Source organism: Haliotis rubra, unplaced genomic scaffold (genome assembly GCF_003918875.1).
Source record: "Haliotis rubra isolate DU_JTF1 unplaced genomic scaffold, ASM391887v1 Scf88, whole genome shotgun sequence".
Taxonomy (NCBI): Eukaryota; Metazoa; Mollusca; class Gastropoda; order Lepetellida; family Haliotidae; genus Haliotis; species Haliotis rubra.
In genome coordinates, this window is record NW_025767612.1 from 1,790,865 (window position 1) to 1,815,154 (window position 24,290).

At 38.9% G+C, this 24,290-nt stretch overlaps 1 protein-coding gene across 2 annotated transcripts in view; it reads left to right on the forward strand.

The window, feature by feature from the left end:
- Positions 1-24,290, forward strand: part of LOC124263332 (homeobox protein 2-like) — a 78,314-nt gene that overhangs the window by 37,037 nt on the left and 16,987 nt on the right. For both annotated transcript variants that reach the window (XM_046697912.1, XM_046697911.1), the window contains one exon: positions 15,608-15,768. In XM_046697912.1, coding sequence (XP_046553868.1) covers positions 15,610-15,768 — 159 coding nt within the window. In that variant the 5' untranslated portion in view covers positions 15,608-15,609. The remainder of the gene's footprint in view (positions 1-15,607; positions 15,769-24,290) is intronic.

Here is a 24,290-nt window from a genome sequence, read left to right on the forward strand (position 1 = left end):
TATATGAACAGAGATGGAAGCATATTGAATGAACCATAGAGAATGAAACAATGCTACAGAATGAAGCATATTTCTAGTGATAGAGAACTAGGTATTTTGATGGGAAAGAAGGTGTCTTGTGAGAGAAAAAAACACATTTTGAATCAGAATGAAGCACTGATAGAAAATGAAGCATTTTGATCAAGAATGTAGTGCATATTTTGGGAATGAAACATATTGATAAAGCATGAAGCATAATGATCAAGAATGTAAATTGGTAATAGGTAAATCTTTAAAGGGCATTTAGAAATGGAATACATAGGAAAAGCAAGTTTTTATGGATGTCAACTTCTTTATTGTGAATAACGCGACGTTTCGGAGTGTATGCTTGCTTCTTCATCAGGATCATTCACCTGATGAAGGAGCAAGCATACAATCCAAAACAATAAAGAAGTGGACATCCACAACATCTTGCTTTTTCTTGGTAATAGGTAAGATTTTTGGAACAGAATGAATCCTATCGAAACAGAAAGAATCATATCAAAATGGAATGAAGCATAGTGATAGTGAATGAAGCATACAGATACAACATGAAGCCTACTGTGAAAGAATGAAGCTCTATGTTGTCTTGTTTGATACCCCTGTGCCTCAAGGGCCCATTTTTATGGTGCATTCACTGTACAGTACGCTACCAGCTAGAAGGCGGTAGAAAGTTAGGTGTAATCTAAAGTTTAATGATTCAAGGTATAGCGTGTGAAGATCAGTTACACCGTATTGACTGTACTGACTCACTTCACACCTGAAGGATAAATAACTAGAATCACACTGAAGGGAGAAGGCTTCTTTTTGTTAAACATTTCCTTTCAAATGGTCCATAAATTCAATACGACATCCCACGCCCATGAAACTAAATGCCCTGTCTTCGCCATCAATAAAATATAACCATAACACTATTTTTATATACAAATTTCAAGAACTTTAACCACTTGTGACGACTCCCTCAAAGTGTGTCATGAGATGGGGTGTAAATTCAACACCAAAATCTCTATCCATGAAAGATGAATGGGAATAGTCAATACACCAAATGAACTGTTTTGGGATACTTTGTCCTTATTTTAACACCCTTTGTCAAGTTCCAGAAGATTATTTGTTCAGCCAATCGTTGCTTTCCATTTTCATTGCCATGACGACTTAACACCCTGTGTGTTAGGGGATATTTCATCGAGGTTTATGAGGCATTATTTCTACACCACTGGGTTTTTACTCTGCTACATAAAGTCATGAGTGTATTGTTGTCTCCAGTATTAGGAGCTTGCCATGGCCATCAGAAGCTTCTCAGAACAATACTCCCTTTCTCTTCTCATCTGCCCCATCAAATATCACTGAGCTAGTTTTCTGAATGTATAGAATTTCAGGTCAGATACTTATATGATTTATAATGCAAATATTGAAAATGTGTAAGATTAAATACGATACATTGTTATATACAATTCAAAAGAAGGTTATGATCCATGTCACTTTAGAAACATGAATGAATTGAGTTATCCCTAACATAGTTTGAGTTGGATACAACAGAAGCATAAGAGTTAGCTGCCATCTAACAGGTGCTTCATTTCCCAAACAGTTTATGTTATAGGTATATACTTTATTCAGACTTTGCTGCTGTTATCATCCAGCTTAAGAGATGAAGATTCTGTCACATGCTAATGCGACCCATGAAGATCTAGGTTAGAATTGTCTTCAGTAGCCCATAAAAGGTGACTGACAGGATCAGGTGGTCAGGCTCGGTGACTTGGTTGACACATGTCAATTTAGATCAATGCTCATGCTATTGATCACTGGATTGTCTGGTCCAGGCTGGATTATTTACAGAATGCTGCCATATAGCTAGAATATTGCTGAGTGTGGCATTAAACAACAAACCAAACCATATGCTCATGTTGTCTTCTTTAGACATTGCTTTTTAATGTCATGAAATACATGAGACAGAAATTTTTAATGAAACTTTGATATTTAGGGATAGGAATGAATACGGGAACACATGAAAGTACAAGTGTTCCTTTACTTATTTTCAGATTTTCACAGTTTAATACAAAACATGCAAAGAAATCTGAAACAGGATATAGGAACACTTGTACTTTCATGTGTTGCCTAATTTGTTTCTTTCAGTATATATTTTTTTGCTCCTTGTCAGGTACCTGTTCTGCAAAGTAATCGTAATGTGAAGTAGATTGTATAGTCTTTACATTACCTTACAGTACTTGTGTGGCATGCAGGATAATCCGATTGCATAATATACTTCTTGAAAACTTACCTCTGTAATGTTTCAGTTATGAACAGGATATATGCTGATTAGTGGTTTTCTGACATCATGATAAGAAACAATAGGACCGGTAATTGAATATATAGGGCCGAGGAAGGTAAGAAGTAAACTTTGAATTTTTAATGTCTAGTTTCATGTTTTTAGATTTATGTGGAATTTCTGCTGAAAGGTTTGAATAATTGCCTTTGGGAAACTACCCAACTGAAGTATTTGTCTCTAATCCGTCCCATGGGTATGAATGGTGAAACTGGCTTCATGTCATCCTCATACACTGGTGGTGATAGACACCAAGACACAGCATCTTTTCATCTCAACACTCACCCATGGAAGCTCTACATCCACATCAAAATGTAGGCCAATTTACAGATTAGAAATGGAGCTTAGTTGATCAGTGAGCACTGAAAACTCAAACACGACCATCTACCTGTACAGATAAAAATCAGTGGAAACTTACAAAAGGAAATAGCATTCTGAGCCGTGTCTACATAATGCTTTCATCCTGGGAAGTACCTTGGAACGCCTGTACTGCAATTAAGAGGATGTCCGTTGATGGGTCAGGTGTCCGTTTGAGTAGCTATGGAGGAACACGAGATTATGGAGTTAAGCCAGGGATCACGTACCTGTCTGATGACCACTGACAGGTGAATCTACCTGACAGGTGTTTACATTGTAAACGAGGGAAGATCTGTATTTTCTGCTGTATTGACAAGGGGAGATTTCTCTACTCAATATGATGTCAGTATCAGATTATCACCTTGTAGGGGAAAGAAAATATGGGTATTCTTAAGTTTGACACCAAAGTTGGACATTTAAAGTTATTTTGTGTTTACAGAAAAGTTGGACATTTAAGATTGTGTTGTTTTTACAGACACGTTGGACATTGGCCACTGTTTTGTGAACTTGTTGTTATTGGATTCTCCAAACAATGTGTCAAGTACTGTAATCTCGGCTTGGAGGATTTAGTCACAGGACAAAATATTGACTGTTGACTTTGAAAACAGAAATTATGCTAAACCACCAGAACCACACACACACAGATCTTGGTGGAAACTGCCTGGAACCTGTGTGAAGGTTCTGAATGGATATTAACAAAGCATTACATACTGTGTGAAATATATCTGATGCAGTTGGACTTAGTCACATCCGCATGATCAGTGAAGAGAATTATGTTCAAATAATAACTTTGAAGTGTAGAACTGTTTTAATAATTTAATCAGGAAAGTAAACAAATAATTCAATGATCTGTTAAATGGAATGATGTCATTATACAGTTCAGCACATACACAAACATTTCTTTTATGTATACATATTTAACTAATGATATAATAGATAAATAATCTTGCGTAAATTACCTTTATAATGAACTCTAAGGGACCACTGAAATTAGTTTGTTATATCCGTAGTTTGCTATTCACTTTTTTTATGTGATAATATATGGTTTATTCGGGACTTTTAAAACAGTTCACTATAGCCGTCGATTCGTTATATCCGTGTTCGTTATAAAAGTATTCTACTGTATTTCCAATCTGGCACATCTCCCATTATACCTGCTGTATTTGAGTGTAACTCAGCAGTGACATTCCTTGTCACATGATTACTTGTGTCTGGAAGCCTCCAGGTAGCATCCAATGACAGCCTTTAGTGGATATTGTGTAAATAAGCATAAAGCCATGGTGAAATGATCAAGTATATAATCCTGCCACCCATGCCCAGGTCTGACCTGATCTGCAGTGATTAACTCATGCCATGTGCCCAAGCTACTTGCCATTGTCCAATTTGACACAATGTTTGTTTTGCAATAACATGCTGTAAGATTGTTGTTTCGGTACATAACATTAGTAAGCTGGAAAATGTCATGGTAGGTTAGTCGTGTATGAGCCATTAATCAATTATCCCTTGAACTAATTCCCTAAGAAAACAAATCCAAGCTAGAGTTATTTATGCTGTTTTCTTTACCACTTTGACACCTAGGGTAAGTCTATCAGCAATGGTGTTGTCACAAGCATTCTCTGCATTAATTAGTTGGTGGTCATATGATAGGAGTAACTCTAGCTGGCTTTATTAACCTTGAGGCAGGCTAGTGGAATCTCAGAATCAGATGGATGCTACTGAAGTCTGAACTGCCTCAGTCATGGATGTCTGCACGGCTCCTCTTCAGCTGCAGGATTAACCTTGTTATGTGGATTTATGTTCTCAAAATGGTTGTCTACCTTGGATGCCATCATATCTTGACAACATCATCAAAAGACAGAGGTAAGCAAATTCACAAAACTTGGATGGGGCAGTTCCAGGGTATAACACCTTGTTGCCAGAAGTCTGTCCTATTATGTACTTATGTCACTGACAATGACATTGTTTGGATGAGTGTGCTTCACTAACTGTTGTCATGATGCCTATCTTCATTTTTATTGCTAAATGTGTGTTTGTTTCATGGGACAATGAAAATTACAAATGAAATTCCCATGAATATTACACCTTTTTCAAGAGTGAATATATGTTTCCGAAAACAGACTGTGAAGCACACTCATCCCAACAGTGTCCTTGTCATAAATAGTGATAATTGTGAATTGGTCGTCAATATCTATGGACAACAAACATCCTTCAAATTGTACCGATTGTCCTGCTGTAGATCCAGTCTCTGTAAGTACTAGAATTGATCACTATATGGAGCCAATGAAGGCTACTACGGCCTACATCAAAGACATCAGGGTTGTATACAACACATACATCCCCTCTGGCCATGCCGTGGGACAATCAACAATGATGTTATCCTTCATGTCATCATTCAAAGGACAAACTGAGATTATCACCAACCCCATAAACTTTTTGTCGCTATTACAGTAGGATTAGCTTCTTGAACAAAGCCATGTCACTTGAAGCCCACCTTTGTCATGTCTGAGGTTATCAGAAGTCCTCATGAAGATAGTATTTGACTTGAACTGAGAGATAGGAAGAATGGTTTGAAAGGTTAACACTTGTCTACAGGAAGATAGTGTTGTGTTGGGTATGTAATTGGCTTGTCATGAAACAGATGAAAGTCATTGAGGATAAGATGAAGACAGTGAGTCTAAGCAGAAATTATACAAAATTCTTGAAACATTTTAGTTTTAATGTGTTGTTGATGTCACTTGCAACTGATCATTGGTTAAATTATTCATAGTATGTATTCCTATTTTGACCTATACCATATACTTGTGATGGGTGCCATTGATGAGGAGGACACGCTCACCTTTTCATGAACACCTGGTATCACTAATTTATAGTGTCTCACAAACACATGCTTACGAATTTATGATGGAATGGACGGCAGAGATTTCTTACAATTTTAGAAAGTGTTTTGTCACACTTTAACAAATTCTTTCAAGGCAGGGACTGACAGTGTTCAATGATTTTATTGAGTGGCACTTGATTGTTTACATATATTGTCAAACCAATGCAACTTGAATGCCTCTATGATGGTGTTTAATTTGATTTTGAACTGACAATTCATCACTGACCAATTTTAGTATGGCATGAATGTTAAAAAGAACCAGTTTAAACTTGATTTTTATGTATTGCATAGTTTGCTCTTTATGCCTTTGGCATCTAGAGCTCAACATTATATAGTGGATGAATGAGGTAGTGATATGGGTGTTGTTAATCTTGATCTAATCTCAGCATCATAAGAACAGAATTGTTTGCATGCACCTCTACAAGGTGATCACTTAAAAGTCAAACATGTCCATCAGGACATCACACAGTGGCGAGGAGCCCGATAAGCCTGTTGATGAAACTCTGGGATTTGGCCAGTTTATCATGTCAGTGCTTGGTGTGGAAGTGTTTGCCTCATGTTTGTAAATAGTCAACACAGCTGTTGTGTCATCCAGGAACTTAAGGTCGAAGGGATGTTGATAAAGATGATAACACCCCAGCAACCAGATGTAGTATACCATCCAATGAGCTGTTGTCATGGAGATGATAAACTACTTCCTGGCTGGGATTTGCCGCCATGTTAAGTGACTGACTCCTCTGTCTGGTATCTGGAAGTCAAGTGGGAAGTTTGGTACACATACTCATGCGCACATGTCAACTGTCATCTACTTAAGTAAATTTTTTGTTCAAAACGAAAGTTAAATGAACGCTAATGGTATGAAAACAAACCTACGACTCCCTCTAGACCACATCTTGGTGTGCAATTGTTGACCTTTTACAAAGTTTTGTTGAAAATGAGTCATCCTCGATTCATAGACAACCAAACCAAAAAACAAAAGTATACAAAACAAGTCCCTGGTTGAGGTTTGGTTCGGAAGTTGAGGGCGAATATTTCTGAATGTCATAGCATTCCTATGTTGATGAAATTTTCTTGGTCCATCTGGTGATGTCGCATAGTTCGCGTACAAGGAAATGGCTGTACACCTTCTCCAGTGTATTATCCAAGGAACAAAGCTCTATTATTGGAGTGGACAATGTATACTGTCAGGTTTACAACTTATTTCACTTATGAAGCTGCGTAAGTAGCGCACGTGAAATTGTTGGGATATTTTCCGTGAGGAATCTTCCATGGTTTGACATGTATGCACAACTCCTGTCAGCCGTCAGTCGTGACATATTGTTGGGTAAACTGGAGCGAGTTAGAGACCCAGACTGGAGAATATAAATACAGTTACAATGGTGGTCATTGTGTCATGATTGGCTTCGTTACTCATGATGGATATCAGTGATATATCATTCTCAAGTTGCCTGTGTGGGGAATATAAGGCTGAGTGGGTTAGATCGCTAACTTCATGCTGGTGATTAGGTGCCCTACTCTGAGAGTGTGGGTTCAAATGCTGGATGGAACTCAACTCCCCCATTAGAATCTTTACTGAGAAACTGTAATGCCAAATGTAGCATATAATGGAAAGGATTTGTCGACTTTGTTTATGGATCCTATCTGGCATAATCATGATGCTGTAATACTGTGGTGAATGAGCGATACTGGGTGTTAAGGTGTGTCAGTGTCTATCTTACCTACCTGACAGGTGTAATCAATACTTGGCCAGGTGGACACCACAAAGGGGTAGCGATGAATGTGCTGTGTGATATATGTGACTAAGTATTCAGAGATGAAATAAGCTACTTCTTTGTTGCAATATGTGTCCAATATTTTCTCATATTAAGACTGTAGGTAAGGTCAGAAAAATAGGAGTGAGTATGTTTGCTTTGCTGGACCAGACCAACCAGTGATTTATATGATGAACGATTGTCTACAGTGACACAATCAGCCAAGTAACAATCCTGGGAACTGTTGTACAAACAACCTTAGCACTACAACTGTCATTATGATTACCTTAGTGCTAAGATCCCTTTGTACAATGGGTACTTCACCACCCTGAACATCAATCCATTAAGTCACCTCCTACAACCACGATAGACTTCTGTGACCCAAAAATGGAATCTATAATCAACACAGGCACAAACATGTATAGGAGAATATTTAGAGACCTATGGAAACAGGAGACAAAAAGCATTGCCAGTATTAAACATGTAGAACAAGGGATTTTGTAGCACCCACTTTAAAAGTAAGTTTCATTTTCAACCTTTAATGGCCCATTTAAGTAGGTGTTTAAAAAAGGCCAGAAAGTTTTTCTAATATTTTTAGGAGTAAATTATGCACAGTGTGAAAAAGGGTTGGAGATGGCGGCATCGCAGTGTAGTCAAGTATGTACTAAATGGTTAGGCATGTACCTCTTGACCCGAGACACATTGGGTACCTGGTATCTGTGTTGCATATCCTCCGTGTTGCTAATGGCTGATGAAGTAGAGTTGGGCGAGGGTCACATGGAGAGGGTGTATGTGACACTGATTGATAGCACCTGTGCTCTAGGGTGGATGTCCCTGTTGTAGCTGTGGTAGTAAACCTAAGGAAGCTTCAAGGGTAGGTCTTTGTGAGGAGACAGCAGGTAATGAGGGCTGCATTCTCCACTGCTTATTTCAATTGCGTAAATATTATTTCGACATTCTTGTTCATTGTGGGATATTGGGATTGGCTTATCAGTAATATGTTTGCCAGTCATGCCAGTTCATTCACAGTCTCACCAAGGTGTACTCAGCCATGCTTAACCAATCCACCAGACATATTCGCCCATAGGTTCTGCTGCTAAAGTTGGATGTCTTTTGGGCACTCACTCACTCACTCCATTTAAACTACATCTACCGCCCAAACACTGATAAAAATTAATTTGTCAGTCACGCCTACCTACCCTGTAAGCTACCCCAACCAACACGCCACATGCAGGTGTGATTCCTCCAATCTCACAGATAATTAGGGTTGACCTGAGGACGTGAGATAATCCAGTGTTAGTCCCCGGCAGGTAATGACATCTAGGACTACAGCGTCAGTGTATCGTGACAGTAGAGTGTAGTTACCAGGTTCAACACTCCATTAAACCCATTCAACATAAGTGTTGCACATAAACCGGTTCTTAGTGTCCTTGACTAAGCTGTGGACTTTTTCCTTCTCAAAGTTCCAATATCTTGAGGACTGTTTTGGTATCTACTTCAATATGTAATTGGACGTTGAGAACAGTAGTTATTAACTCACCAGAGTTTAATTAACATACTGTTCCCATACTACATTAGGGCTGAGTGCGTTGAACTCAACGAAACATCAATATTTTATCTTGGAACTTTGTATTTTGATCCTCGGTTATCGATAACTACAGTAGATAGTATCGAATACTGAGCTGAGTACATTGTGCTCTACAAAACATGAATATAATATCTCAGAACTTAGTATTGTGATCCTCGGTTATACTAACTATTACCTGTATGGAATGTTACACAAGTCACTCAGGTGTGATGAAATGCAGGTGTTAATGCTGTGAATAATACTGTAATGTGGCAGTGCAGGTTTCTATATAATGAGACTTTTATGTAAGATGGTATTTGTGATGGATTCTATAGTTCTGTATTTTAACATTACAAATGTCCTTGGCATTGATCTATAAGTTCAAACACTGCATCACTTGGAATATTTCTGTATCGGTAACTACACCATACTCCATTCTCTCACAGGAAATTGAATTTTCAGGAAACTAATAATTAACTTCTTGTGGGTACACATGCTTTATGTATATATTACCAGCTGCTGAGTATGGTTCCCGCTGTATTCTATCTATTGCTTCATTATGTTCGCCCCCAGACAACACCAGCTAATCCACACGTCCTTCACCTTCGCTCACAGTGGACTGAGTCAGTGACAGTTAATGGCGATCTGGTTTATGATGTGAGTTCTTGCATCACAGTTTATAGCTGCTGGATGACAGCAGTTATTTATTATTTCCATGTGATCATGTGTTGCTGGAGTGCCCCCCTGTGTAGGCTTGATGTCATCGTCGGTGGAAGACATGTGGCTTATCTATGCACAAATATATCATCTGTTATGACAGGGGTCTTAGCTAGTTGGAAGGAAATCATTACATCACAAAGACTCCTCTAAACCTCTGGATTAGTTTATGGGAGTACTTTTGTGTTCATTGACAGCTAATGGCCTCAAATATTAAAATCCTGATTAAATCTTCGCTGAAATTGTGTGTAACAAGAAGCTTCAAGGTGTATGATTGTCATGGAACGGTAAACCCTCTTGGAAATATTATCTTCTTTGCTTAGCATTCATAAAAACTTTACTGTAAAGGACAAATACTTTATATTGTTCACAAGCTTGTCCCCAGCACGGTCAGGACATATCTATCTCATCATTGAATGAATGTACCGACACTTACTTGTAATTGTCAGCTCATCACACACACATCCCTTTTAAGAACTTGTTTCAAATTCTCTACCTCTGAACTGATTCAAAGGTTCACTGGTGATCTAGAAACATTTCTTAAAAGCCGAAAGTCTTATTTAGTCTGTGTCCTCGATAACTCCAGGAGGTGTAACTTTCCATCACAAGTGAGTGAGTGAGTGAGTGTATTTCTTTGACCCGTGAAGATCCAGGTTAGAATTGATCTTCAGTAACCCAAGATCCCAAACGGGATCAGGTGGTCAGACTCTCTGACTTGGTTGACACGTCATCGTATCCCAAATGCATAGAACGATGCTCATAATGTTGATCACTGGATTGTCTGGTCCAGACTTGATTATTTACAGACAGCAGCCATATACCATAGCTGGAATATTGCTCAGTGTGTCTTTAAACAACAAACCAACCAACCAAGCAATTAAATTCTTCACTACAAATGTGGATCATGAATACTGTATAACAGTGTCTTTGTAAAAGACCCTTCACAATTACTAGCTGTGAACAAGATTAAAAATTAATCATTTGCTTTTATTCTTTGAGCATATCTGTTTACACTGAATACAGACACTGTCACGGTGTGAGATCACAGTAGCCCCCGTGGTAACGGTGGAGTTCCACGGAATGCACGCTGTTTTAGCAGTTGCATTCTTGCCTAGTCAGGTGTGAGAAGAAAGTGACAATTTTTAACTCACCTGCTGTTCAAACCATTGTGGTTCTATTTGAACTTTTAAATATTTCATTCTGCTAAAAGGTTTGAAATGTTATTCCCATGTACCACCTGGCACGGATAGAGGAACATTTCTGAGAAAAGTGATAGAAATAAGGTTGATCTATGAGTCATGATTGGAGCTTGACTTCAGTGCTCAGTTGACAGTAACAAGCCATGTTTTTCCCTTATTTCTTTCACCCATTTTGCTAAGTCACTTTATATTTGTGTCAGCATAATATGGTTGAATCATCCTAAAATGTTTTCTTCAGTCCGAGCACCTACAGCACCTTGTGGGTGTTTTCCCTGATGTTTTTCGTCTATTGTACAGGACTAATGATGTAAGCTGAGACTGTCTTGGAACATCAGATAGTAATATAAGTCTTATCAATGTGAATCTTGACTAAAGTAAGTTGAAGACTGAGTCTGTAGAAGACTATCACCCTGTCTGGCTGTCACTTGCCGAGGACAAGCTGATGATAAACTGGTTTAGTGTCACGGTACCATATTGTATTTAAGAGACCTTAAAACCTGAGAATTTATAAGTCATTATAAAGTGATTAGGAATTTGATTTTGTTAGTTATTGGTTCAGAAAATATTTTGCAGTTTCAAAATACAAGCTTCTTGATGACTTTCAGGTTCATATTTCAAATCCACCATAACCTCTTAAGTAAACAACCAGAGGGATATATGTGCCATGTACACTTAGCTTATGTTCTTATGTACCACCATGGGTGGGTTTTTAGAGAATGAAATGCTCTGTTCTGTTCTGTTCTGCTCACATGTGTGCCAGACACAGAGGAAGAACAGTGCAGTGTGTGGACACATTTAGATTTAGATGATGCTAAATACAAGCAACAAAAAGCATGAACACAAAAGGTCTCTGCTTAAAACTGTATGTTTCCAACTGAAACAAGATTGTGTGTTTGTAACTCCCTATCAAATAATGCCAGTGCCAGATATCTGCAACAAGTTTACTTTATTCTGCTATACTTGTGGTAGCAGTCACAAACACATGCACAGCCAAGTCAATTGTTCTTGAAGAAAGGCAACATGATAAAATGCAGATGTGTGGCATATTGCCATTAAGATAATATACTCTGGTCTGGGTCAGGTTTTGAGTGTGTTTTGTTTTACGCTGCTTTTAGCAATATTCCAGCAATATTCCAGCAATATTCCAGCAGTATCACGTCAGGGAACACCAGAAATTGGCTTCACACATTGTACCCATGTGGGGAATCAAACCAGGGAGTTCGGCGTGACATTCAAATGCTTTATCCACTAAGCTACTTAAGCGGATGTTAAGTTTTGAAATAATGATAATGAGTACCTGGGTTCTGTTACTTGTCAGGTAGTAATATTTATAACTGTGTCTCGCTGATCACACTATGCTGTTCAAATACAGGTTGAGGACCCATTGAAGGTCCAGGTTAGAATATTGATCTTCAGTAGCCCATGCTTGTCGTAAGAGGTGACTAACGGGATCGGGTGGTCAGGCTCGCTGACTTGGTTGACACAAGTCATCGGTTCCCAATTATGCAGATCGATGCTCGCGCTGTTGATCACTAGATTGTCTGGTCCAGACTCGATTATTTTCAGGCCGCTGCCATATAGCTGGAATATTGCTGAGTGCAGGGTAAAACTAAACTCACCCACTCACTCACAGGTTGAGGACGACAGCAAAAAGGAACACATACTTTTCCCACAGACCTTAGTTCAAACACAAACATTTGCTGTCCCAACATCACACTGGCCTTTTCATGACATTTCGCTAATATTATAGCCCCAATACATCAAATTAAACAACAAGAATGTATTTATTGGTTTCAATCATCCCATGTGTGAGTATTGTCGAATGTCAACAATACACGTAGACTTAGCCCATGCTGGTGTAGGCGCTACAGGTATTACCAGCCATTGTACTGGGTGAAAGTATCATGGCCGGCAGCTGGGAGCATGACATCAACACACACGTTGGGATCATGCTGGGTGAATAATTTGTGGAGGTATTCGGACACTGTGTGGTATTTGCTTATTTCATTAATGTAGCTGGCATCGTTTGATGTGGTGGTGTAGGAAAGTGTTTAATGAATCTCACTGGGCGATTGTGCCTGGTGAAATCCCCCTCTCTTGATGATGATGGGTTATTGGATCCTACACTCAGAATGAATGTGAAAGTTTTTTGACAGGTAGGATAATTTTGAATAACGGAATTTTGAATTTTGGTGCGGATACTGTTCAGATTTAAAGGGAGAGTAAAAGGTGCCATGAAAGGATAGAGTGTGATATTGCAATGAGGTTCCAGTTACCAATTTGTCCAAAAGTTGGATGTTGAAACTTTTTCATTCTTTAACCTTTCTGTAAGGTTAATGAAAAGTAAACATAGATCGAATTTTCAAGGTAATGTTATGATGACTCAGCACAACATATTTGCAAGTCATGAAATTTGAACAAGACCTTTTCATTGGAAGATAAAAACCTTCACAGATGATCCAATTTTCATAACTGTTGATGCATAACTAAGATTGTACAACAGGTATTGTTGAAAATTAATTGACTCAGACGGATCTCTGCTGTAAAGAGGATTATTGTCGAGACAAAACTGAGGGATGACTAAATAAGAAGTGGTGATTAAATGAATGCCTTTGAGGGCTGCAGGTTTTCTTAATGCTCAGCATAAATTGTTTTAATCCACTGATTGATGTTGATTATAATTAGGTCAGGGAAATGAAGTGTTTGCTTAGCTGGCTAACAAGATTAATCCATCTATTGTCTAAAGGTGCTGACTGTTGTCGACTAAGAGCACTGGTCAGACATCAAATATTAAAGGGGACTGCTTAATTAGAGATGAATCAATTTTGCCATACCTCAACTAATTACAGCTTTATAGTTAAAACAACAGTGTCTGTGAGTGTGGGGAACAATCCGTCTTATGTCACACCTGAGCTTGTTAGTCACAGACAGGTGAGGTCTGAGAAGCTAATTAGAAGGTATGTCTGTAATTTGTTGATTTATTCCGGGTATATTAGTGAGAGTGAGTAGTCTGTTAGTTTAGTGCAGACTGTACCTTTGATTAGTGCAGACTGTACCTTTGATTAGTGCATCTGGAGTTCCCTGTATTTCATCAGAAGGAAAAAGCAGGTGGATTGCTGTGTTAGGCACAATTTGATTACCTGTCAAAAGGTATCAAGACCAGATACTTGTGAGACTTTAGTATGATTAGGTGAGTGACCACTCCTTTTATGTGAAATGATACTGTTCAATGAATTATGTTACTTGGTACAAGCAGGGACAGTCTATATTCCACCAAAAGAATTAGCACAGCACTTTATATGTTATTTGAAGGAGATCTTCTATCAGTGAAGAAATAGCTGTTAAACATTGTTACAAACGATCACCTGATTAAGCTATGCAGTTACCTTCAATTGTGGCTACAAATAGTAAAGAAGTTTCTATTCTCCTCTTTTTTTTCAAATTTTTGGGGCAGTAGAGTAGCTTAGTAGTTATAGTGTTGACTTGTCACACTGAAGATCCAGGTTTGATTCCTCACATGGGTACGATGTGTGTCCCCCGCTGGAATATTGCTAAAACCAGCATGATACCTCACTCATCCAAATGCCAGTGACAGATTTTGTAGTTGTGTCTTCTAGCATTCAAAACGATAACAGGTAAATACTCTGGAGTAATACAGTAATGCATCATGATAATGAGAGATGACATTTACACTATTACTGTATCCCCTTGTACATTGGGAATCTTGAATGTTGAGTGTTTAAGGTTCTGTAGTGTTAATATGACTTCTATGCAGACTCATGTAGACTGGGAATTGAATCTTTAATATTGAGTGTTTAAGGTTCTGTAGTGTTAATGTGACTTCTATGCAGACTCATGTACATTGTCCAAAGGGTTGGGTCCTCTGATTGTTGACACTAATGTAAGATATGATATTTGGAAGAGTGTCTGCATCGCGGTGGAGGCAATGGTGTTTGTGACACTGAATAAATGTGCAGGCCTGGAGACTCACAGTCTGGAAATATGTCCTTGCCCAGGATAGACTTAGGTTTGACAATTGATCATCTATATAAGACTATTGCTTTACCTGGAGCCTTCACTGTTGGTCATGTGCACATGTTTTTTTAAAGGGCACTAATTTCTATTTTTCTCAAATGGTAATGTGCCTTAGCTCATGATTTCTTTATTTGACCTGCTTGCATGCTGGGTAATAAAAAGGTTATGGTTTAAAAGGTTCAGTACTGTCTGTTCATTACTTCAGTTTATGTAATCAGGATTATATCATTATGATGTTTTTACCTGATGACAGTAATTGTGTGATAGGGACGAGGACTATCTGATGTAGCGTGAACATTTGTTCACTCAGAAATGTTTTTCAACTGACAGTAACATTGTGTTCACAGTGTAAGAGAAGCTGTAAGAAGCTATGTTACTTTCACATGGCTGATTATTGTGTGTCACACTGATGGGGTTTCGGGTGGGACAGTGGACATTATGTTTATCTTTCTGTCTGAGTTAAGTTCTCATGTGGATGACATGGTCATCTTTTAATATATCCAACTCCAGAGTCTGCTCAATATCAGTATATCATATTAAACCAGTATATGAAGATGAACATCACCCACCAACAAGGCCTCCAGTATAAAGAGCAAGTCAAGACCTAATGTTTGACATTATTTAACATTTTGTTTCTGAAACAAGTCTGAATTGTTGAAGAAGAGTTGCCTGGTACTGGGCTGTAGGGATTTTGGGAGACAACCATTTGTGAAGTGAAGTACATTTATTTGCCATCATGTTCATGTCAATGACCCTCTGTTACAGAGATGAATGGCCCCACCCAGGCTGCGCCCTCATCCCCTACCCCTGTGACACCTCTGCCCCTGGGGTCCCTGGAGGACAAGCTCCGTCTGGCTGCCAGTAAGGGGCTGGTGGACAAGGTACAGGAGCTGCTTCAGACAGGGGCCACCTTGCACCCTGATAGGGTAAGTGTTAACCTCACATAGGGCACCTTGCATCCCAATAGGGTAAGTGTTAACCCCACATAGGGCACCTTGCACCCTGATAGGGTAAGTGCTAACACCACATAGGGCACCTTGCACCCTGATAGGGTAAGTGTTAACCTTACATAGGGCACCTTGCACCCTGATAGGATAAGTGTACCTTACATAGGGCACCTTGCACCCTGATACGGGAAAGTGTTAACCCTACATAGGGCACCTTGCACCCTGACAGGGTAGGCGTTATCCCTACACAGGGCACCTTGACAGGGTAAGGGTATTGACCCTACATGCATACAGGGTAAGTGTTAACCCTACATAGGGCACCTTGCACCCTGACAGGGTAGGCGTTATCCCTACACAGGGCACCTTGACAGGGTAAGTATTGACACTACATAGGACACCTTGCACCCCAACAGGGTAAGTGATCTCCTTACATAGGGCACCCTACATAGAGCACCCTAACAGGGTAAGGGATCACTTCATATGGCACCTTGTCTCAACAATGGCGGTTTTGCACCCTGATAGGTTAAACAATCACCCTACTTAGGGCACCTTGCAGACTGGCAGGGAAATTCTCACAACACTAGACCACTGAACCTTGAACTCTGACAAGTGTTTGTCCTGCATGGGACACTTTGCACCTCAAAAGGGTAATTGTTTGCCACCTCTGAGTTCCGAAAGAGCAGTAGTTTATGAGTTTGTTATCTCACATGGCTGCAGGCATTCATGATTAAGGCAGTGACCAGGTAAACATATATCATGCCTCCATTCACTATGGGTAATCAATACACATGTATGCTGCATTTGTGCTGACAGAGTAGTCTTGTAGGAAGGGTACTACAAGGTTAGACCTTGCATAAATCCACCAGTAGGTTCTCATACATATAGTGTGCCCTGAGCATATAGGTGAGTTAATTTTGGTAGTCGCTGGGTTCTTGTGTCTTTATCCAGAGTATTGCCAGAATAAAGTAAATCCCTGTTGGTTCAGACTCCCACTGGGGCGGTGGGGTAGCCCAGTGGTTAAAGTGTTCGCTTGTCACGCCCAAGGCCTGGTTTCGATTCCCCACATAGGTACAATGTGTGAAGCCCTTTTCAGGTGTTCCCTGCCATGATATTGCTAAAAGCGGCTCAAAACCAGACTCGCTCACTCAGTCTCTCATAATGAGAATTCCTGCTTATAATACAATTATTATCAAGAAGATTTAATTCTTATTGGTTAATCCAGGATTATTGCACTAAGAATATGTTTGGATGATATCATTTCATTGTATTATCAGGAAAAAAGTGTGGAACACAATATTCTTCCACTGCTAAACCTTATATATCATTTGTCACAAGCTGTGGAGGGCGAATTCCAAAACAAAATTACATCAAATATTTATGAGGAAATAAAACTTCAAGTGACCTTTAATTTATTAGGTGTCACTTTTTGTAAAAGTATGTCCCCAAATGCAGCTGAATAATGTCAACATTCGCAGCTATAGCCTGTTTGATGAAAGTGTCCCAGAAAGGATTGAGTTCAGGGGTCAATACTGTCATATATGTTGATATTTTATCATAATATCTACTTCATATAATAGGCAATTGTATTTGGTGATGAATAAGTCGAGGAAAAATGTCGAGAGACCCCCTGCTGAGAATACATTTTGTGTTGAAAGCCATTAGGGTATTGTTGACTTCACCATGTGAGAAAGTTTCTAGGGGAGGTAATCCTACCTGATGTGTAGCTTGTTACCTATGGTGTTACTGAGTTTAACATGTTCCTTAGTTTATATTGTTTTTAGGATTAATGATTTATATTGTAATATTCATTATTTAGTGAAAAACATTAGTTGTAAATATTGCTTATTTATGAAGCAATTTGTGAAGCCAAAAAGAAATGATAGGATTTTTATGGACATAATTATTTATTTCTTCTTGTCTGAGTCTTCTTGTCAAAAACATCGTTAGCCTTAATGTTTTCCAGAATGTGGGAACCATGGCATATCTTTTTGTAAACAATATTATAATGGATACTGCTTACAAAAATAGAAGAAATTTTTATTTTAATGATGGCCCTATTTGGCCTGATGATACTTGCTTAGTTTGCTTACACAACCTGAATGACCTTTTAGTGTTGGATATTCGATATGAGCAGAATTGTTCATCTTTGAGCCTCATGTGTATGTGTTGTGAACATAGTCAGAAATGGATTGATTTAGTCCAGTGTTGTGACAGTGGGTTCCAAAATAACAATCACATGGATCTCTGTTAAGAAGTAGCCAATATGATATGACCTTGCGATTCCCTTTTTCTCATTCTTTTTCTATCACAATTGCTCCATCTTGGTATTAAACCTCCCAGTCCCCAAACACATTGATAGTGGAAAAAGTCAAGAATTCAGCTGATTGCTTAAGCAAAGTACTGCATTAGCCACTGTGAACAGCGTTGTTTCAAGCACCGGAATGGTGCACGGAATCCATAAATCAAATAGTTTAGACAAAGATTGTTGACAGAAGAGAATGTACACAAGCCTTGTTTACCTGTGCGACGTAGCTTCAGTTTGCGCTGGAGATTTGAGCAGGGAGTCACAGGACTTGAGGCACAGCATACATGTTGGCAAACAATCCACTCTTTACCTTACCGAGACAAATACAAAGACTTGTCACCTCAAACTGTGTCTTTGTGACACCCCAAAGTGGAACATTTACAATTAATTCCAAACAGGACAACATATTTTGAGGCAGTCTTAATTCATTTAATTTTGATATGTTTCTGTAGTTATTGTTAGACATTTATATCTGATTGCAGTTTCGTTCTTTTTGTTAAATTACTTCTGAAATTGTTTTTCCGAAAATGAATATTGATTTTATAATTACTTTTTATGTTCATCAAATGACAAGATAGATACAAGAAATGATACCTCTGTAACCTGTTATGTTAGTATTGCAGGAATCTGTTTTATCCATATACAGTGAGCTTATTGAAAATGAATTTATGGCTGCTAAGTCAAGGGCTAATTAATAAAAAATACTCTGTCCAATCACTTCATAACTATAATTATGTCATTAGAAGATTTATGGTGTTGGGTGTCGATGGGTATTGAGGGGGAGTGAAGAGGTGTTAGGTGAATGAGGGGTGGGTAAAGGGTGGATGAGGTTGATGTTGTAAAGATGCTACTTGATCGTACTAACTAGGTATTAAATAGGTGTTAAGGAATAGGGTAGTGCTACACATCAGGGTTTTACATGACGCATAAATGTGTATCCAGTATGCCCAAATGAAGGGAATGGACGCAAGAAAGAATTCACCCCAGAGGGGTGCACAATTCACTGTATCCACAACACATCTGTGACTTTGCTATGATTTCCATTCTTTCTCTTAGAGCAGTTGCATGCATCATTTCACCCATCAGTCCACATAATCAATGATTCATTCCAGGCTCTTAAGAAATGATCAAAACATACAGTTCTGTAAAATGTTACTTCACAGGACCCTTGAATTGCCTGCAAGAACCCTTGAAGCTAATAATTAAGGGTCCCTGGGATCCGATGTTAGTGAGTCGAGGTAAAACCCTGCCCCATGACTGTGTGGATCATTTACCAGAACAAAGTCAGAGTAACTTCCCCAGTAGATATCCCTTACGTCACGTTTCTCCTTTCTGCCACCAGGTGTCCCCACACACCAACAGAAACCTTAACCCGTGTACAAATTCCAAAGTTCAGTTGTTGAGGGCAGGTTACTTGGGGTGACCTTAACTTGAGTTTGAAGTTGAGTGCAGTGTCATGGGTGTGTAAGGTTCCGGAGAACATCAGTGATTGAAGGAAATACCAGGCATAGGTTACATAATAGTGTCACTATTGCAACTGGAGATTGCACAGCCAGTTTTACCTCTTCAGGGGGGCAGAATTCCCAAAACAACTGCAGTCCGCAGAGCCATAAATCACTATTGTGTCACTCAAGGTTGACATCATGAAAAGTTGCCATTAATCTGTATATCCATGTTGCGTGTTTTGAACTGTATTGAAACACTTGCTGTATTCAAACAACAATTTTCAAATCCCAGCTGTGTGTTACAGGAGGTGGCTGAAATATAATGACATAATAAGTCACCGTCTTTAAAGAGGTGACTTATCTACTTCAGGTCATTGAGTTTCTGATATATTGCAAGTGATTCCATCACATTTGATTGCCAGTCAAGCAATTTGTTACGCGTATATTGTTTCCATAAACAACTCTTTCTTGTTGGGCTGATAATGGGTGGGAGGGCATGTGTTTCCTTATTGCACTGGGCAGTGTCACCAGTTTCATGTTTTGTCCTGCACAAGTTTCTGTCTGTGTTAACTAACAGTCTGTAAAATTAACAAAGGGAAAGGATTTATGGATGTCTATTCCTTTATTGTGAAGAAGACAATGATTCGTATTATATGGTTACTTCTTCATTGGATGAATGAAGTTGTGTCCAAAACATGTTGTGTTCCACATAAATAAGTAGATCTCACTCACTCACTCACTCACTCACTCAGTTGTAAACATGTAGGATTTAGATGTGATTGGGCTTAACTCACTCACTCACTCATGAGCAGGTGATGTCAGGTGTTCGCACAACCTTGATGAGTTTAAGGGAAATAAATACAACAGTCATACTACAAGCTGTTATAAGTTAACCAGTTGGCATAGGCACTATTTGAGATATTGCTCCATAGGACCATACTCACTCGGCCATTTCAGAAATAAACACTTTACATTTGGAATTTCCTCTTCTTTCAAACTCATTCTTTAGACATAGAAAGGTAGCAATTCTTATGGAGAAAACACAATCATTCTTTGTATCCCGCTAATGAAAGGAACTGAAACAGACAATTTACTATATAATTATGAACAATCAAAACTAGAATTTAGTTCATATGCCTGGGTACACCTGAAAGCAGTCTCCTTCTATGCCCTGTTAATGCTGTTAATTATATAACCCTTGTCCACACTGTAATTTGTCTTGAGTCGGACCTCTATGACCAGGGGCAGTTACACCTGGTTTCTTTACCTGTCAGATCAGGGGTGTACCTGTGTACCAACCCTTTTGATCTTTGCATTAACAGGTATATGAACAGGTCCTTGGTTAGTAAATCAAACTAATTATGTATTTATCATAGCAAATGACTTCACTTGACATATCAAATATACCTTTCTTTTGTTCCCTCAACCATTTCCTGGAGGATAATACACAGCACAACTGTTTGTCAACTACAGACGTAGAGTAAGCTCAATTTATCAAAATCTGAAACAAGAGTAATGAACGTGACCTTTGGAGTGATATGGATCAAACAGCCACATGGTTACCCTTTTTGATCATGGAAATGGAAAGAAAACCTAATTGTTTAAAGATAAAATCATGTATTGCTTCAGTTTTTTTATGAAATAAGCTGTGTGTTTCTGAAAGGTAATTGATAGTTTGCTGACAGGCTTCATGTCATGGTTTCATGCACTGTTCAAAGTACCATGAAATTGTAGTGGCATAGAAATGAGAGTATTAAAAACTTGCATGTCATGCTTTGTGTCCCGATGGTTGATTTTAGGGATGGGGCCGGTCTTAATATACTATCCAAAACCCCCAGATGGTTTTAGGAAAGTTCCCCTGATACCTGTGCTTGTCATACAAGGTGGTGATAATTAAGGAGGATCTGGCTCACTGCATGTCTTCAGACCTGGGAAATTCTGTGTAATAACGATCACATGATTGTCTGGTCCAGACTGAATATTTTCTGCCTGCTTTCATGAAGATGGAATTTTGCTGTGTTTGATCATGTAGAAAAAAAACATTTGTAATGTTTGTTTTAGTTTTGTCAGGGTCATACCTGTGTTATTTCATTTCATTTCATCTAGGATTTCGATGTGATCAGGCTTCACTCATTCACTCATTGTACAATAAGACATGGTGTTAAACATATGCATATACAGGTATTAAGCCATGATTCAGTAGTGTATGTCTGTTGTTGATCTCTAGCTCCCGCCTTTATTACGTTTGTTTGTTGTTTAACGCCACACTCTGCAATATTCCAGCTGTGTGACAGCGGCATAAATAATCGAGTCTGAACTCTTCAAACCAGTGTAAGGCCAAGCTGAATGATTCACTCACACAAACTGCTGCCTGAATATATGAAGTATATGTAAACTTATTTGTGCAGAACACTGAGCCGTGAGTTTTGTATAGGTCTGTGTGCGAGCGCAAGGCTGTGTACACCCAGGGTGTTAGAATTCACACCCCTCTGCTATTGAGTCGGCACAAAATTACATTGGAATCAAGGCCACCACACACACAGAGTAATTTACTGGCTGGCTTTCCCAGGCATTCCGTACATTGTTCAGCCACAACTGGGAAAATCAATTGAGGAGTCTGTTTGTATAAAGCTAAAGTCATTTGTAACCTACACTCGCTAATCAATGACATCAGATGGATTCAGGAAACTACTGGCTGGACTGTCGACTTTCAAATTGATACGTTTTTATTTTGAGTATGCTTGTATCCTGCAACAAGTTTGGGTGTTGTTCTCAATGGAAGAAAGGCAACCTGAATATTTAGTCTGCATGGATTCCACAATAGATTAGGTCCCACATAACTGTCGGATGGGTAGATTACCATGGAAGGGGATCACAGGCTCAGTGGTATTGAGTGCATGCCGTGGTGAGAGGTAGTACTGTTTGGTTCTTTGGAGAAAATATGCAACTTAGGGCCCTGAAGAGGATATAAATGATCTTGTAAGAATCTGCTGAAGAAATTATTGAGATAATTGAATAATTAATAGTTTTACCTGTAAGTGGAAGTTTGATTGTTGTTCTACCAAGTCATAGTCAGAAACGAAGTAGTCAATTGCCGTTAGCTCACGTGACTACTAAGTGATGTCATGACTATGACGATATAGATCATAGGATGATGATGCATGTCACACAGGTGGCTCTGAGGTCTTGGACTCGGTTCCAGTGTGGAACAGGCTATCGTTCTTGGCTTGTCAGATGATGATGCATGTCACACAGGTGGCTCTGAGGTCTTGGACTCGGTTCCAGTGTGGGACAGGCTATCATTCTTGGCTTGTCAGTAGTAACGGTTGTCATGCCACATTATGCTAGAAAAACTTGTAATTAATATAATACTCTTCAAAGTGACTTTAACTCACTGTTATAGCTGTTTGTATGCTGTTTCTACTGTTGATATATATGAAAACATGTATAATGTTTGTACTGTTCAAAGTAGTTTTCACTCATTCACTCACACATCATCGTGTCCCAGTTGCATAGATCGTGTTCATGCTGTTGATCACTGGATTGTCTGGTCCAGACTCAATTATTTACAGACTGCTGCCATATATTTTGAATATTGCTAAGTGTGGTGTTAAAAACAAACAAATTTTACTCACTCACTCACTTTTTTGTTTCAACCTCTTTGAAGTAACTACGTCATTCTGTCTGTGTTTTCATTATAAATACCTGTTGTGTAACAGTCCTGAAATTTCTTGATGTCAAACTACCTTTGAAGTTTGTGTTGTCACCCACCCAGAACATATTTCATGATGATCTGGTTAGAGTCATTTACGTGACACAAAAAGACTCATACCGGTATATACTTGTCGCTGCTTGAATCCTCATGAACAGTTGGACATATTGTGTACCTGGATGTTGCAACAAGCACAACAACCATCAACTGTTCTGGAAACAATGCACTTCTGTGTTAAAAGCTTATGGGTTTTTAATGTAACTTCAAATTTTCATTGTTGATAGTTATTTGCATGTAGCTAACTTTGTCGAACTCTGATTCTGTTACTAAATATCCATCAGGTACTGAGAGAATCCACAGTTGAATGGGGGCTGGTGGGGTAGCCAAGTTGTTAAAGCGTTCGCTCGTTACGCCGAAGACCCAAGTTCGATTCCCCACAAGGGTACAATGTGTGAAGCCCTTTTCTGGTGTCCCCCACTGTGACATTGCTGGAATATTGCTAAAAGTGGTGTAAAACTCCCTCACTCACAGTTGGATGGCACAAGGTTCTTTATGTTTTAGGTTTCTCTGTCAGAGTTGTGTCCCTTGCTACGGCGGGAGTCGGTCGAGGCCCATCTGATCAGCTTTGTCTGGATCCACAAAGCCATGAGTTATCACAGCTATACAGTATATCATAGGCTTAGTGTTACAGGTGCTTTGTGGATTGGGTGCCTGGACTGAAGATTAAATATGTTAACACGAAGCTCCAGTCTAGTAATAATTCTGGTGGGCATGTAGCCTTGTAGAGGAAGTAGTAGGTCAATAACAATGTTATAATTTTGTTCCCCTTGTACATCATTTATATTAGTAGGAAAGAAGCTTCATTTTTTGTAAGAACCGAAGTATATACTGACAGAAAGAAAAAAGGGAACAGCCAATACAGAAACCTGTTTTGGGGACCTAATGAAGCAATTATTAGTAACATTCCTCTAACAAATCAGATATGAGCATTACAGCAACTTATTTTTAATGTAATAAAATATTTTTAATGATTAAGTGT